Source organism: Prionailurus viverrinus, chromosome B2 (assembly GCF_022837055.1).
Source record: "Prionailurus viverrinus isolate Anna chromosome B2, UM_Priviv_1.0, whole genome shotgun sequence".
NCBI classification, from domain to species: domain Eukaryota; kingdom Metazoa; phylum Chordata; class Mammalia; order Carnivora; family Felidae; genus Prionailurus; species Prionailurus viverrinus.
In genome coordinates, this window is record NC_062565.1 from 10,959,982 (window position 1) to 10,977,434 (window position 17,453).

Consider the following 17,453-nt stretch of genomic DNA (forward strand, 5'->3'; position numbering starts at 1 on the left):
TGGGTCTTGCAGCTGTTGGTGAACTGAGGACCCAAGAGAGGCCCTGCCACCCTGATACCTGCTCCCAATCCTTCTTCCCCCTGAAGCTGACTTGAAGGTGCTCCAACCAGCCTCTGCCCTGGGATGTGAGCAGCTCCAACAGCAACTGATGCACCAGCACTCCATCCTGCCATTCCGAGAGCATCCACTCGGCACAGTGGCCACTCCCGGACATGCGGCAAGAATTTGGCTGATGCACCATCAAGTACCCAGCTCTCACCTTCACTACACATGCCATAGAAGAAATCATACTTGATACAGTCAATCGATTAGCACAGTTAATGAAGTAGCCACTACACTGGGTTAAATGGTGCTCCCCCAAAGTCTGTGTCCACCCAGAACCTCAGGATGTGACCTTATTTGGAAACAGGGTCTTGACAAGCGTAATCAGTCACACTAGAGGAAGAGTGAGCCCTAAACTCACTGCAACTAACGGCCACATAAGAGGAGGAGAAGAGGGATGCGTGGGTTGCTCAGTTAAGCTTCCGACTCTTAATTTTGGCTCAGGTCTTGATCTCACGGTTCATGAGTTAGAGCCCCGCACTGGGCTCTGTGCTGACGGTGCAGAGCCTGCTTGGGATTCTCTCTCTCACCTCCTCTCTCTGCCTGTCCTGTTCTCTCTCTCTCTCTCAAAATAGATAAACTTAAAAAAAAAAAGTTTAAAAAAAAAGGGGGGGAGGAAAAGAGACACAGGGATGGGGAGACACACAGGAAGAGGGTCACAAGGCAGAGACTGCAGTGATACTTGGACAAGCCAAGGAACGCCCAGGGTGGCTCGTAACATTGGAAGCTGGAAGACGCAGGTTGAACGCTCCCCTGGAGCCTTCAGGGGGACAGCAGCCTTCATCTCAGACTTATAGCCTCTGAAACTAGGAGACAAGAGGCTTCTGTGGCCATCAGCCACTCAGGTTATGATCATTTGTTACAGAAGCTCTCAGAAGCTTATACAGCACTCAAAGTTCACAGCCTGCTTTCAAAGTGACCCTAAAAGCCACAGGAATAGAACCACGGTCAAGCAGCTGCTCCTGACTCTCTCTTAGCCAAACACAAGTAACTGGCAGGTCAAATCTGGGAACTCTTCCCAACTTTTATTTTTAAATTTATTTTTCTTTATTTTGAGAAAGAGACAGAGAGCAAGAAGGGGAGGGGGAGGGAGAGAGGGAGAGAGGCAGGGAGGGAGAATCCCAAGCAGGCTCCACACTCAGCACAGAGCCTAACGTGGGGCTCAAACTCACAAACCCTGAGATCACGACCTGAGCTGAAAAGGCAGATGTTTAACTGAGCCACCCAGGTGGCCCGATCTCTTCCAAACTTTTTAAAGTTCTTACATCCCAAGAATATGGCCTCTGTCCTAAAGTTTCAGATTGTTCTGCATGCAAAAGGGTCTGATGTCAGGAGACAGATCCATAAGGTACTGCAACTATATTTACAGTCATTTTTTCCTTTCTATCTATAATCTCATCCTGTCTACCTTGAATCCAGAAAATATTTGGGCCACTGCTTTCCTATGGAAATGCTTGAGGGTAAAATTAATTATTAAAAATAGGCGTGTGTTTCACACACCCCTTTATATAACAGAATGGATTTCAAGTAGATTTAAGAGGTGTCAATCCTCCCTTGGTGTAAAAATCAGTCACAGTTCCTGAGTTTCAGACATGTAGAAAAACTGCAAAGTAACACCCCTGTATTACTGAAATGCAGAATAACTCAGAATCTCAGAATTTCAGGAACTCAGAAATGTAAAAAGTCATTTTCTGAAACAGCCATAGGACCGGGCTGTATGGGCCACGGAGACTGCCAGCTCGGGTAGCAAGGATCCATAATTGAAACATGAGGAGGCTTCGCCTGCAGGAAATGCTGCTTCCCTCCCCTATGTGGGCAGGGACAGGACAGAGCAGTTACACAGAGGTCAGAACACACAAGAATACTCTCGTGGCTGAATGTGGGCCAAGACCATCAAATTACGGGCCTCTTGTTCTTCCCCTGGAAGGATTCACATGGAGATAAGGTCACAAAGTCACCCACAAGAAACCAGTATAACAAGGCTGATGCTTGTATTAAGGCAAGCCATCAGCTCCTTCCCTTTTAACTCGGAGCAAGAGAATTACTTCTCTTTAAGGTGGTGGGGGGGGGGGTCACCCATGATACCACTACTGCTGACATGTCCATCATACAGGTGTCATGTCAGATCAAAAGCCTTTGATCGGCACCCAAAGAGAAACTCATAAAACCGTTATTGTCACTGACTTATTCAGTACTTATCATCGAAGGCACACTGAACTGTAGTCTAGGACGTGCACAGATACTCACTAGATCCTCTGGAAGGCAACAATGATCTGAGGTCTCAGGCTGCAAAAGAGAAAACCAAGTGTTAACTAGATTTGCTTACAAAATACAGGTATGTCAATGTGCCCTCCGTAAGACACCCCTTTTCACCTACTCCATTAGCAAAAGCAAAAAGTGTGATAAAACACCGCAGGAGTGAGAGTGCGGGAGACCCAGCCACTCCCGTAAAGATGCCCCAGGTGGAAAGGTAAAGGAAGAGAATGATCTAGAGAGCGATTTGACAAAATAGGCAACACTTAAATGCGTGATAACTGGGCACCCTCTCTCACAGCTTAAGACATACATGCTGTATGCCCAGTGATTCAAACTCCGCCAGATTTTCGAGAGGCACCTTCACACATGTGCACCAACAGACGTAGCAGAAATGTTCAAAGGAGCACTGACCGTAATAGAAAAAAGCTAAACACAACACAGAAGTCCATCAGGAGTAGAATAAAGTGTGTTACGTTCAAAGAGCAGACCACTACACGGCGATCAGAAGGAACGAGCCACAAAGCACACGCTACAACATGGACGCACTCCCAAACGTAACAGGGACCAAGAAGCCAGGCCCAGAAGAGCACATACCGTAGGAGTCCATCTACATAAGGCTCAGAAGCCAGCAAAACAGGTCCAGTGTTCTAAGCCAGGACTGTGAGTTGGGATGGAGGGTATGAGCGAAAGGGGGTGCAGGGGGGCTTCTGAGGGGTTGAGAAGTGTTGGATTTCTTCACTGGGAGCTGGCTAAAGGGGGACTCTGAGAAAGTTCAGTGAGCTATGCATTTGGATTTGGGCATTGCCTGTTTGCATGGTATACTTCAATAAAAAAGTTACCCAAATAAACTGAAGATTGGCATCCCATATGGCCCGGCAAATCTGGCCCCTGGAATATAGTCCAGAGAAACTCTTGCACATGTGCAAGAATGCTCACTGTATCTAACAGACCCAAAACGAGAAACAATCCTCACATCCACAAACAGGAGAACAGATCCACTGTGGTAGGGAGATTTATGCAAGGCAAGACCGCACAGCAGGGAAAATTAATGAACCAGAGCTTAAGCATCAACATGGATGCATGTGAAAAAGCAAGTTGCAGAGGAATACAAACCATACGACATAATTTATAACCAATACAGAAACACAGAACACTTTACATGTGGTTTTAGTTTCATAAATACGAATTAACTCTGCAACAAAAAGCAGAAGAATAATAAATGCAGAATTCAGAATACTGCAGGATACTTGCAGGGGAAGAAGAGAAAGGTAACTACCGAGGGGCACCCAGGGAGTTACAGAGGCCTTGGTAGGGCTCTGTTTCTAAAACTGGATGCTGGGTACCTGAGTGCTTGCTTTGCTTCTTTGTTCCTTACATAACATTATAAATCCTCTTTCATATCTATGCATTAGCTCACAATAAAATGACCGTATATACTTTGACACAGAAATTTCACTTCTAGAGACACTTGGCTCAGTCGGTTAAGCTTCCGACTTCGGCTCAGGTCATGATCTCACAGTTCTCGAGTTCAAGACCCAAGTTGGGCTCTGTGCTGACAGCTCAGAGTCTGGAACCTGCTTCAGATTCTGTGTGTCTCTCTCTCTCTGGCCGCCCCCCCCACCCAGACCCTCATGCTCTGTCTCTTTCAAAAATAAACATTAAACACACACACACACACACACACACACACACACACACACACACACACACACACAAAACTTGGGACGCTTGGGTGGCTCAGTCGGTTGAGCATCCAGCTTCAGCTCCAGTCATGATCTCACAGTTTGTGGGTTCCAGCCCCGCGTCGGACTCTGTGCTGCTGACAGCTCGGAGCCTGGAGCCTGCTGAGGATTCTGTGTCTCCCTCTCTCTCTCTGACCCTTCCTCACACACTCTCTCGCTCTCTCAAATAAACAAACATTAAAAAAAGAAAAAAAAACCTTCATTTCTGGGAAATGATTCTACAAATATACTGAAAACAGCATAGATACAAAGCTATTCACTGTAGCATGTCAGTAACAGTAAACATTTAAAAGTCACCCACATACCCTTTAATCAGACTAAATTCATCAGGATCCATCCATTCAGTGGACTGTATTATGCCGTCTTTAAGAAAAAAGAGATCTTTATCCACTGATACAGAAGCTTCTTTAAGAGATATAAACTGACAAAAGCAAGCTCCAAAACAGCATGTGGCGCTCGCTACCATTCTGTTTAATGTTGTTTTACAAATAAACCCTTCCAGACTTTGTCCTTGACAGAATACTGAGCTGAAGACCAAAGTGACTCTGGGTCAATAAACACCATTTAAATAAATATTTCAAAAGATCAGGCTATGGATGGCAATCAATTGAGACTACAGCAATGGGTCTCAAAGGAAGATCTCTGGAGAGAAAAAGGAGATTGGGAAAATGCGATACCATAGTTAGAAGCTGGAATTTAAGAAGACCATAAAACCTTGAACTTTAAGACGGTGGGAAGCAGGAGGAGAGAAAGACAATTACATTTTCAAAAACGTAAGGAATCTGACACCTCTGAGCTCCACTGAGAAAAAGGACTTGGTGTTAAAATATTTCCAACCATGTGATGAATCAAAATAAAGATGTGGGGAGAGAAGGAACCATGCTAAAAGAAATCATGGAGAGCAGTAAAGCCACAGAAACACAGGACCAAGAGTAAACAGCAGAGGAGTCACGGTTACAGAAAATAACACAACAGCTACTCCAGCAAGGCAAACTAGAAAATAAAACCAAACAAGAAAACACTAACAAGAATTAGGAGCAAGGAAAAGGTGAGGTGGACTGAAGTGTGATGTAACTTGCTTTTCTCCCCTTTCATGGCCAGGTGTCAACTTGTAACATCTAAGATTAAAATATGCCATTTTATGACATTTATGATTAAAATGGCGAGCCTGGGTGGCTCAGGTGGTTAAGAAGAGGGGTGCCTGGGTGGCTCAGTTGGTTAAGTGTCTGACTTCGGCTCAGGCCATGAGCTCACAGTTTGTGAGTTCAAGCCCCACACTGGGTTATGTGCTGACAGCTCAGAGCCTGGAGCCTGCTTGGGATTCTGTCTCTGTCTGTCTCTCTCTCTCTCTCTCTCTCTCTCTCTCTCTCTCTCTCCCTCCCTCCCTCCCCCACTCATGCTCATGGGTGCTCTCTCTTTCTCAAAAATAAACAAACAAACAGCGATTCCAACCTCCTAACATTCTCATTGTATGTTATCTCAACCTTTTAGGGGGTTTCTAGAAACTACTATCCCTTGTGATGAAGAAATAATCATCCCATGTTCAGCAATTTCCTTCACTTTGGCTTGTTCTTTTTTTAAGTTTTGTTGTATTAAACGCAATCACTTAGGGATGCCTGGCTGGCTCAGTCAGTGAAACGTCTAACTCTTGATCTTGGGGTGTTGAGTCTGAGCCCCACACTGGGTGTAGAGACTATCTAAAAATAAAATTTTTTTCAAAAGCTAAAAAAATAAAGACTAAAGAATAAATGCATGCAATCATTTAACGTAAAACCAGCAAGAGTACTTTTCCTCAGTATGAAGGTATCTGTCAACCAGGCCTTCTCCTCGCACAGATGTGGGAACACTCTTGAATAAACCTCATCTAACAATGGTTATTTCATGATGGTGACTCAATGAATTTGTTTTTTGCTATCATCTTTGTTCTCTTCTATACTGCTTCAATTTTTCAATGACAAATATACTATTTTTCTAAAAACAAGCTCATTCTAAAGAAAACCTTAGACTTTTCAAAGTGGCTTAAATTTAAGAAAGTGAAAATGACATGGACCACCCGAAGAAAAATCAAGTTCAATGAGAAAAGGGACACAAATGACCTGAACCATCAGTAGAAATGAAGTCAAAATTGTATTTTCCATCGTCACGTGTAAAAGATAAGAGGGGTCATGGGTAACTCCAAACCACAGTTAAACCACAGCCAAACAACAGCCAGTTGAAGGACAGGACGAAGTGATTTTCACATAAATTTTGCGTGTAAAACACACCTACCATTTAGTAAGTAACATTATTATGCAAGTTATCCAAAATATATATTTTTTTAAGATTTTTATTTATTTAAATATGAAATTTATTGTCAAATTGGTTTCCATACAACAAAATATTTTTTTTAATCGTTTAGAACAACTGTTTAGAAACTTCACAAAAATAGGCTGGGTGAAAATGGTCTATTAAAATAGCTGGGGCGTGCCTGGGTGGCTCAATCAGTTAAGCATCTGACTCTGATCTCAGCTCAGGTCTTGTTCTCAGGGTTGAGAGTTCGAGCCCCACATTAGGCTCTGCACTGGGCACGAAGCCTAAAAAAATAGTCTATTTTTGACTGATCTCTGGCTTGAGCTCTACTTTAAATATTATAATGAAACGTGACTGAGGCTCTACTTTAAATATTATAATGAAACGTGACTTTTCACTTGAGAAGTCATCTGGGGCACAGGTGCTAGTTAAGTTCAGTGCAGCCATGTTACTGTTTTGCTGGCTGGACAGGCTCCCCTTTGCCATACAAGCTCCTCATGCCTTCACTACTCAAACCCCAATTCCCGTCTATGTCCCCACTCAGCCTAAAAAATGAACATCAGCCCCCTCCCATATTTTTCTCTCCTATCCCACCAAGAGACTTTCTAGTCTGAAGGTTCAGCTTGCGCACCAATTTAGGGCTAAATCGAAAGGTTTCAGAACAAGACTGGTTACTTCCAGGACCCTGATCCCAGGCTTACATGTGTACTTTCCACCCTTCACTCCCACATACCAACCTCAATAAAACAGGGATACCACCACAGATCCCGCTGACATTAAAAGGGGAACGAGGGCACAGTACAAACAACTCTAACAAATTTGACAATGTAGATGAAATAAACAAATTTCTTCAAAACCACAACCACCTAGGGGCATCTGGCAGGCTCAGTCAGTGGAGCGTGCGACTCTTGATCTCAGGGTTGTGAGACTGAGCCCTACATTAGGTGTAGAGATTACTTAAACATAAAAATAAATAAATACAACTGTGTAAAACATGTAGAATAAACCATGCATCTGTTAAAAACATTGTATTTGTAATTTCAAAACTTCTCACAAAGAAAACTGGCCTAATGTCCTCACAACCAATCACACCAAACAGTAAGAAAGAAATCATATCAATCTTACACAAACTCTTTAGAGGAGGAGGATATACTTCTCAATTGTCTTATGGAGCCAGCATAACTTGGATACCAGAACTAACTTGACAAGGATATTATAAGAAAATGACAGATAGTATTCATCATGAACACAGGTGCAGAATTCCAAAACAAGGCATCAGCAAACCGAATCCAACAATACATTAAAAGGATAACATATTAAGCACAAGTGGGATTTTTTCCCCCAGGAACGCAAGGCTGTTTCAACATGCCAGAATCTGTGTGATTCACTACATTAACAGATTAAAGGTGAAAAACCAATATGATCATCATAAAAAATGCAGAGAAAGTTTTTCACAAAATCCAACATCTGTGGGGCTCCTGGGTGGCTCAGTCGGCTAAGTGTCTGACTTTAGCTCCGGTCATGATCTCCCAGTTCTTGGGTTCAAGCCCCACATCGGGCTCCGTGCTAACAGCTCAGAGTCTGGAGCCCGTTTTGGATTCTGTGTCTCTCTCTCTCTCTCTGCCCCTTCCGCGCTCATGCTTCTCTATCTCTCAAAAATTAATAAGCATTAAAAAAAATTAAAAACAAATCCAACATCTGTTCATAATAAAAAGTTCTCAGAAACCTAGGAATAGAAAGGAACCTTCTCAGTCTGATAAAAGACGTCCAAGAAAAACTACACCCAACGCTATACATAATGAAAAAAATACTGAACACATTCCTTCTCAGGTCAGTAACAAGACAAAGATGTCTGTTTTCCAACTTCTACTCAACCCTGTACTGGTGGTCCTGACCAATGTAATAAGACAAGAAGAAAGAGCAAACAACCGAGATTTTATATATATATGTTTGTTTTTTTTTGAGAGAGAGAGAGCATGCGTGCATAAGCAGGGAAGGGGTGGAGGGAGGGAGGATCTCAAGCAGGCTCCACACCCTGCGTGGAGTGTGAGGAGGGGCTCGATCTCATGATAGTGAGATCATGACCTGAGCCAAAATCAAGAGTCGGACATGTAATTGACTGAGCCCCCCAGGTGTCCCAAAACATTGTATTTTTAATTTTTTTAAAATTTATTTTGAGAGAGAGACAGAGCAAGTGAGGGAGGAGCAGAGAGAGAGAGGGAGAGACAGGATCCCAAGCAGGCTCCACACCGCCAGCAATGCAGAGCCCAATGAGTGGCTCCAGCCCATGTGTGAGATCATGACCTGAGCCAAAACCAAGAGTTGGACGCTTAATTGACTGAGCCACCCAGGTGCCCCAAACACTGAGTTTTTAATTTTTTTTTTTTAACGTTTATTTATTTTTGAGACAGAGAGAGATAGAGCGTGAACGGGATGGGTCAGAGAGAGAGGGAGACACAGAATCTGAAACAGGCTCCAGGCTCCAAGCTGTCAGCACAGAGCCCGACGCGGGGCTCGAACGCATGAACTGCGAGATCGTGACCTGAGCTGAAGTCGGACGCTTAGCCGACTGAGCCACCCAGGCGCCCCAAACATTGAGTTTTTAAAAAACAGTAAAACGGGCTCCTGGGTGGCTCAGTCGGTTGGGCATCCGACTTCCGCTCAGGTCATGATCTCACAGTTGGTGGGTTCGAGCCCCATGTCGGGCTCTGTGCTGAGACAGCTCAGAGCCTGAAGCCTGCTTCAAATTCTGTGTCTCCTCCTCTCTCTGCCCCTCCCACACTCATGCTCTGTCTCGTTCTCTCAATAATAAACATTAAAAAAAAAAAGAGTAAAACAGTCTTTATTCACAGTTGATGTGATTGTAGAAAACCCAAAGGAACCTATAAACGATCTTTGAAATTTAATAAGTGAATTCAAGAAAGTCTCTAGGTATAAAATCAACATATGAAGTAAATAGCATTTCTATATAATTTTAACAAACAACTTGACAATGAAATTAAAAATAAATCCTACATATAATTAGAAAAAGCAGAATATCTAGAAATAAATTTAACAAAAGACACCCTCCGTGGAAATGAGAAAAACACTTTTTTTTTTCTCAATTTTGTTTCTCAACAAATTTCTCAACGATTTCTTGAGAGAAATTAAAGACCCTGAAGAGACGGAGAAATATACCATGCTCATGGGTCAGAACAGAGATCAGGAAACATTTTCTGTAGAGGGCCAGATAGTAAATATTTTAAATTCTGTGTATCATATTTTCTACATCACAACCCCTCTGCCATTGTAGCATGAAAGCAACCATAACCAATAATGAATGAGCACGGCTGTGTCCAATAAAACTTTATTTTCAGAGGGGAAGATGGAGGTGGAGTAGAAGGACCCTAGGCTGGGGCGCCTGGGTGGCTCAGTCGGTTAAGCGTCCGACTTCGGCTCAGGTCACGATCTCGCGGTCCGTGAGTTCGAGCCCCGCGTCGGGCTCTGGGCTGATGACTCAGAGCCTGGAGCCTGCTTTCGATTCTGTGTCTCCCTCTCTCTCTGCCCCTCCCCCATTCATGCTCTGTCTCAAAAAGAAATAAAACGTTAAAAAAAAAAAATTAAAAAAAAAAGAAGGACCCTAGGCTTGCCTTGTCCCACGAATAAAACTAGGTGAACTATCAAATCACCCTAACTACCTGAGAAATTGATCTGAAGACTGGCAGAAGAAACTCCACAACTAAAGATGGAGAAAAGGCCACATTAAAGAAGGTATGAGTGCTGAGATGAAGCTTGGGAAAGAAATGGATCGTGGCCGCTGTGGTAGGGAGGGAGAAACTATAGTGGGGAAGGAAAAAGACAGACTGGCACACGGGAGTGCACGGGGAAAACATATCCCCACAGTAAATGGCTTGGAAAGTAAGAAGGGACAAATTCTGTGAGTTCTTGCAACCAACAAGAGTTAAAGCCTAGAGTTCGAAAGGTCAGTGGGCTTGGCAGGGATAGAGCCCAGAGGGCATCGGGGCTACTCTTGGAGAGAAGGCAGGGCAAACAGCCCTCAGATATACAACATGAAAACTGCAATCTGAAGAGCACCCAGGGCACAAAGTGGGGAGGTTAGTTGCTCATCTCAGAGCACGTCCCAGAGAGACAGCCATCACAGACAGACCCCTCTGGGAACAAAGGAACTGTCAGGCATCACTTCTCTCCTACCCCTCAGCATAAACACAGAGCCACCTGCAGGAACCAACCCAGTGCCAACACCTGCTACCTAACTTGCTTACGCCAAGCCTCCCCCACCCATGTTCATGCTTGCCCTCCGCAGTCACGCTTGCCTCGATCCCAGCATGGCAGGCCCTGTCTCCCAGAAGACGGGTGCAAACCTTTATCCATATCACGTCTCCCCACCTGGGAGTTTTGCAAAGCCTCAGTTTCAGTGGCAGTGGTGACAGGTCCCATTTCACAAGCAAACTAGAGCACACACAGGCCATGAACCAAACACAGCCCACAAAAGGCAAAGAGAGCCTCTGCAGATGACTAGCCTAAAGGATAAAATGGCCAGGACACAACAGCAGAGCACTCACAACACACATTGGAGATATTCCCAGAAGTTCCAGGCCCTGGGGTACAGGAGGAGCTACATGGCAGGGCACTAGGGAACCTCGTCTTCATAAGACCATTACCCTCAAGAACAGATGTAGCTGCCTTCCTAATACACAGAAACAGGAATACAGACTTACATAAGATGAGAAGACAGAGGAATTTGCCCCAAATGAAAGAACAGGACAATGCCACAGTCAGAGATCTAAGCAAAACAGATACAAGCAACATGTCTGATGGAGAATTTATTTTTTTTTATTTATTTTTTATTTAAAAAAAAAAATTTTTTTTAACGTTTATTTATTTTTGAGACAGAGAGAGACAGAGCATGAACGGGGGAGGGGCAGAGAGAGAGGGAGACAAAGAATTGGAAGCAGGCTCCAGGCTCTGAGCCATCAGCCCAGAGCCCGACACGGGGCTCAAACTCACGGACTGTGAGATCGTGACCTGAGATGAAGTCGGACGCTTAACTGACTGAGCCACCCAGGCACCCCTCTGATGGAGAATTTAAAGCAATGATCATAAGGATACTCAACGGACTTGAGAAAGAGTAGAGAACAACAGTGAGATCCTTAACACTAAGAAAAGGAATAACATAGCAGAGATAAAGGGCTCAATAAATAAAATGAGAAACACACTTGATGGAATGAACAGCACTGTGGAAGAGGCAGAGGAACGAATTAACAGAGTAATGGAAAGTAATCAAGCTGAACAAAAGAGACAAAAAGGAATTATGCAAAGCGAGAATAGATTTAAGGAACTTAGTGATTCCATCAAACATAGTATAATTTTATTATAGGAGTCCCAGAAGAAGGAGTGAGAGAAAAGGGGGAAGAACATTTACTTGAAGAAATGATAGCTGAAAACTTCCCTTATCTAGGCAAGGAAGCAGATATTCAGATCCAGGAGACACAGAGAACCTCCAATAAAATCAACAAAAGCAGATCCACACTAAAACACACTGTAATTAACATAGCAAAATATAGTGATAGGGAAAAAATATTAAAAGTAGCAATACAAAAGAAGACTGTTACATACAAAAGAAATCCCAGAGGTGCCTTGGTGGCTTACTCCGTTGAGCATCTGACTCTTGATTTCAGCTCAGGTTCATGATCCCAGGGTCATGGGATATAGCCAGGCGTCCAGCTCTGCACTAGGCATAGAGTCTGCTTGGGATTCTCTCTCTTCCTTCCTCTGCCCCCTCCCTAACTTGCACTATCTAGAAATTTTTTTAATTAAAAAAAAAAAGAAAGAAAGAAAAAAAGAAACTCCATAAGACTTTCAGCTAAAACTTTCCAAGGCAGAAAGAAGTGGCACGTTATATTCAAAGTGCTGAATGGGAAACACCTGTAGCCAAGAATCCTCTATCCAGAAAGACTATCATCAAGAATGGAAGGAAAGATAGAAAGTTTCCCAGACAAAAACCAAAATAGTACATGACCACTAATCCAGTCCTGCAAATAATATTAAAGGGGACTCTTTAGGTGGAAAGGAGAGACCAAAGTGACTGTATGAGGGTAGAAAACAGAAATGCAGTTAAAATGAGTATTTCTATTAAAAAAAAAAAAAACCAAACAGCCAAGAAACACACATAAGGATATAAAATATAACACACTATACCTAAAACATGGGGAAGATAGGAAAAAAGAATGGTTCAAACCTAAATGACCATCAGCTTAATACAGACTGCTATATGCAGAAGAGGTTATACACAAACCTGATAGTAACCACAATTCAAAAATCACTAACAAATACGCAAAGGATAAAAAGAAATCCAAATAGAGAGCTAAAGAAAACCAGCAAACCATGAAAGAGAGAAAGACAAGAAAGGATCAGAGAAAATCTTCAGCAACAGTCACAAAACAAGTAATAAAATGACAATAAATATATGGCCATCAATAACAACATTGAATGTAGATGAATTAAACTCTCTAAGCAAAAGACATAGGTTGGGGTGCCTGGGTGGCTACGTCAGCCAAGCAGTTGACTGGGGCTCAGATCATGATCTCCTAGTTCGAGAGATCAAGCCCCGCATCCGGCTCTATGCTGAAAGCATGGAGCCTGCTTGGGATTCTCTCTCCCTCTCTCTCTCTGCCCCTCTCACATACGCATGCACGCTCTCTCAAAATAAATAAATTAAAAAAAAAAAAAGACACGAGTTTACAAAATGGATTAAAAAACGAGACCCATGTATATGCTGCCCACAAGATACTCATTTTAGACCTAAAAACACCTGCAGATTTAAAGTGAGGGGATGAAGAAACATCACGCAAATGGATGTCAAAAGAAAGCCAGAGTAGCAATACTTAGACGAAATAGACTTTAACAGAAAAGAGACAAAGAAGGACACTATAGCAAAGCAAATAATCCAACAAGAAAATCTAACAATTATAAATATTTATGCACTCAACATAGAAGCACCCAAATACATAAAATACTTAACAAATAGAAAGGAACTGATCGATAATACAAAAATAATAGGGGACTTTAACACCTGACTTACACCAAAGGACAGATTATCTAAACAGAAAATCAACAAGGAAACAATGGCTTTGAATGACACACTGAACAGATGGGTTTGAGAGATATATTCAGAACATTCCATCCTAAAACAGAATACACATTCAGGGTGCTGGGGTGGCTCAGTCAGTTAAGTGTCTGACTTTGGCTCAGGTCATGATCTCATCATTGGTGGGTAGAAGCCCCACGTTGGGCTCTGTGCTGACAGCTTCAGATTCTCTGTCTTCCTCTCTCTGCCCCTCTCCCACTCACACACACACTTGCGCGCTTTCTCTCTCTAAAAGAAATAAACATTAAAAAAAAAAAAAAACTTTTTAAACAAAAGCCGAATACGTGTTCAAGTACACATTGAGCTCTCCCCAGAAGAGATCACATATTGGGCCACAAAACAAGCCTCAACAAATTTAAAATGATCAAAGTCCTATACCATGCATCTTTTCGGACCAGAACACTATGAACCTTGAAGTCAACCACAAGAAAAAATCTGGAAAGAGCACAAATACATGAAGGTTAAATAACATGCTATTACACAATGAAAAAGTACATGGAAACAAATGAAAATGAACATACAATGGTTCAAAACCTTTGGGACACAACAAAAGCAGTTCTAAAAGGGAAGTTTATAGCAATGCAGACTTACTTCAAAAAGCAAGGAAAATCTCAACTAAACAACCTAACCTTGCACCTAAGAGAGCTAGAAAAGGAACAACAACTGAAGCCCAAAGACAGCAAAAGGAAGGGAAAAAAAAAAAAAATCAGAGCAGAAATAAATGCTACAGAAACTAAAAAACACTATAACAGATCAACGAAACCAGGAGCTGGTTCTTTGAAAAAAACAAAAAACAATACAATTGATAAACCTCCAGTCAAACTCATCAAGAAAAAAAGAGAAAGGACTCGAAGAAATAAATCACTAATGAGAGAGGGGAAACAACCAACATCTTAGAAATATAAACAATTGCAAAATATATTATGGAAAACTACATGCCAACAAATTGGACAACCTCAAAGAAATGGATAAATTCCTAGAAACATATAACCTACCAAAACAGAAACCAGGAAGAAATACAAAATTTGAACAGACTGGTTGAATCAGTAATCAAGCAAAGAAATTTAATCAGTAATCAAAAAACTCCCAATAAATAAAAGTCTAGGACTAGATGGCTTCACAGAGGAATTCTACCAACATTTAAAGAAAAGTTAACACCTATTCTTCTCAAATTATTCCAAAAAATAGAAGAGGAAGGAAAGCTTCCAAATTCATTCTATGAGGCCAGCTTTACCTGGATTCCAAAACCAGATAAAGACACTACAAAAAAAGACAACTACAGACCAGTACCTGTGATGAACAAAGATGCAAAAATCCTCAACAAAATGCTAGCAAACCAAATACAATACATTTAAAAAATCATTCAGTGCACCTGGGTGGCTCAGTCAGTTAAGCATCCAAATTTGGCTCAGGTCATGATCTCACAGCTTGTGGGTTCAAGCCCTGCATCGGGCTCTGTGCTGACAGCTCAGAGCCTGGAGCCTACTTCAGATTCTGTGTCTCCCTCTCTCTCTGCCCCTCCCCCGCTCATGCTCGGTCTTTCTCTCTCTCAAAAATAAAACATTAAAAAAAAAACCAAACCATTCACCATGATTAAGTGGGATCTATTCCTGGGTTGCAAGGGTGGTTCAGTATGTGTAAACTAATCAACACAATAAATCACACCAGTAAGAAAAAGGGTAAGAACTATATTATCATTTCAACAGATGCAGAAAAATCATTTGACAAAGTACAACATCAACTCATGATAAAAACCCATAACAAAGCTGGTTTAGAGGGAACACATCACAACATAACAAAGGCCATGTATGAAAAACCCACAGCTAACATCATCCTCAATGGGAAAAAACAGAGCGTTTTCCCCTAACGTCAGAAACAAGACAAGGATGTCCACTCTCACCACTTTTGTTCAACATAGTACTCAAAGTCCTAACCTCAGCAATCAGACAACAAAAAGAAATGGCATCCAAATCAGTAAGGAAGAAGTAAAACTTGCACTACTGGCAGACGACATGATACTATACACAGGAAACTCAAAATACCAAAAAACTGCTATAACTGATAAATTCATTAGAATCATAGGATACAAAATCAATCTACAGAAACCTGTTACATTTCTATGTATCAACAATGAAGCAGCAGAAAGAAAAATTAAGAAAACAATCCCATTTACAACTGCACCAAAAAACAATAAGATGCCTAGGAATAAACCTAAGAAGAAAAAGACCTGTACTCTGAAAATATAAACTACTGATGAAAGAAATTGAAGATGACATAAAGAAATGGAAAGACATCCCATGCCCATGGATTAGAAAACCAAATATTGGGGGCACCCTGGGAGGCTCAGTTGGTTGAATGTCCGACTTCAGCTCAGGTCATGATCTCATGGCTCAGGAGTTCCAGCCCTGCGTCAGGCTCTGTGCTGACAGCTCAAAGCCTGGAACCTGCTTCGGATTCTGTGACTCCCTTTCTCTCTGCCCCTCCCCCACTCACATTCTGTCTCTCAAAAATAAAAAAAATATATATTAAAAAGAAAAACAAAATTGTTAAAATGTCCATACCACCAAAAGCAATCTACAGATTTAATGCAATCTCTACCAAAATACCACCAGCATTTTTTACTGAGCTAGAACAAACAACCCTAAATTTGCATGGAACCACAAAAGACCCCAAACAGCCAAAGCGATCTTGAAAAAGTAAAGCAGAGCTGGAGGCATCATAATTCCAGACTTCAAATTACACTACAAAGCTGTAGTGATCCAGGCAGTATGGTACTGGCACAAAAACAGACACATGGATCAACAGAACAGAATATAAAAGCCAGAAATGAACCCACAATTATATGGTCAATTAATCTTTGACAAAGCAGTTAAGAATATCCAATGGGAAAAAGACAATCTCTTCAACAAATGGTGCTTAAAAAAAAAGTGGACAGCTACATGCAAAAGAAAGAAACTAGACCACTTTCTTACATCATCCACACACACACACACACACACACACACACACACACACACACACACTTTCAAACCTAAATGTAACACCACAAGCCATAAAAATCCTTGAAGAGAACACAGGCAGTAACTTCTTTGACACTGGCAAAAGCAACATTTTTCTAGATAGGTCTCCAGAGGCAAGAGAAACAAAAGCAAAAATAAACTATTGGGACTACATCAAAATAAAAAGCTTCTGCACGATGAAGGAAACAATCAACAAAACTACAAAGCCACCTAATGAATGGGAGATCATATTTGCAAATGGCATATCTGATAAACAACTAGATCCCAAAATATATAAATAACTGATACAACTCAACACCCAAAAAATGAATAATCCAATCAAAAATGGGGAAGACGCGAATAGACGTTTTTCTAAAGACGACATACACATGGCCAACAGGCACATGACAAGATGCCCAACATCACTCATCCTCAGGGAAATGCAATTCAAAACTACAATGAGGTACTCCTGCCAGAATGGCTAAAATCAACAACACAAGAAACAAGTGTTGGCAATGATGTGGAGAAAAAGGACCCTCTTGTACTGTTGGTGGGAATGCAAACTGGTGCAACCACTGTGGAAAACAGTATGGAGGTTCCTCAAAAAGTTAAAAATAGAAGTGCCCTATCATCCAGTAATTGCACTACTGGGTATTCACCCAAAAAATACCATAACACTAATGCAGAGGGATACATGCACCCATATGTTTATTGCAGTATTATTTACAACAGCCAAAGAATGGAAGCAGCCCAGTGTCCACCAACAGATGAATGGATAAAGAAGCAGTGGTATGTATATGTATACACACACACACACACACACACACACACACACACACACACACAATGGATTAGTACTCAGCCATTAAAAAATGAACTCTTGCCATGTGCACAACACAGATGGAGCTTTAGCATATA

General features: G+C 41.8%; 1 protein-coding gene across 6 annotated transcripts in view; it reads right to left on the bottom strand.

The window, feature by feature from the left end:
* The window catches only part of KDM1B (lysine demethylase 1B), a 62,611-nt gene that overhangs the window by 31,466 nt on the left and 13,692 nt on the right, over positions 1–17,453 (bottom strand). For all 6 annotated transcript variants that reach the window (XM_047857952.1, XM_047857954.1, XM_047857953.1 and 3 more), the window contains one exon: positions 2,350–2,388. In XM_047857952.1, coding sequence (XP_047713908.1) covers positions 2,350–2,388 — 39 coding nt within the window. The remainder of the gene's footprint in view (positions 1–2,349; positions 2,389–17,453) is intronic.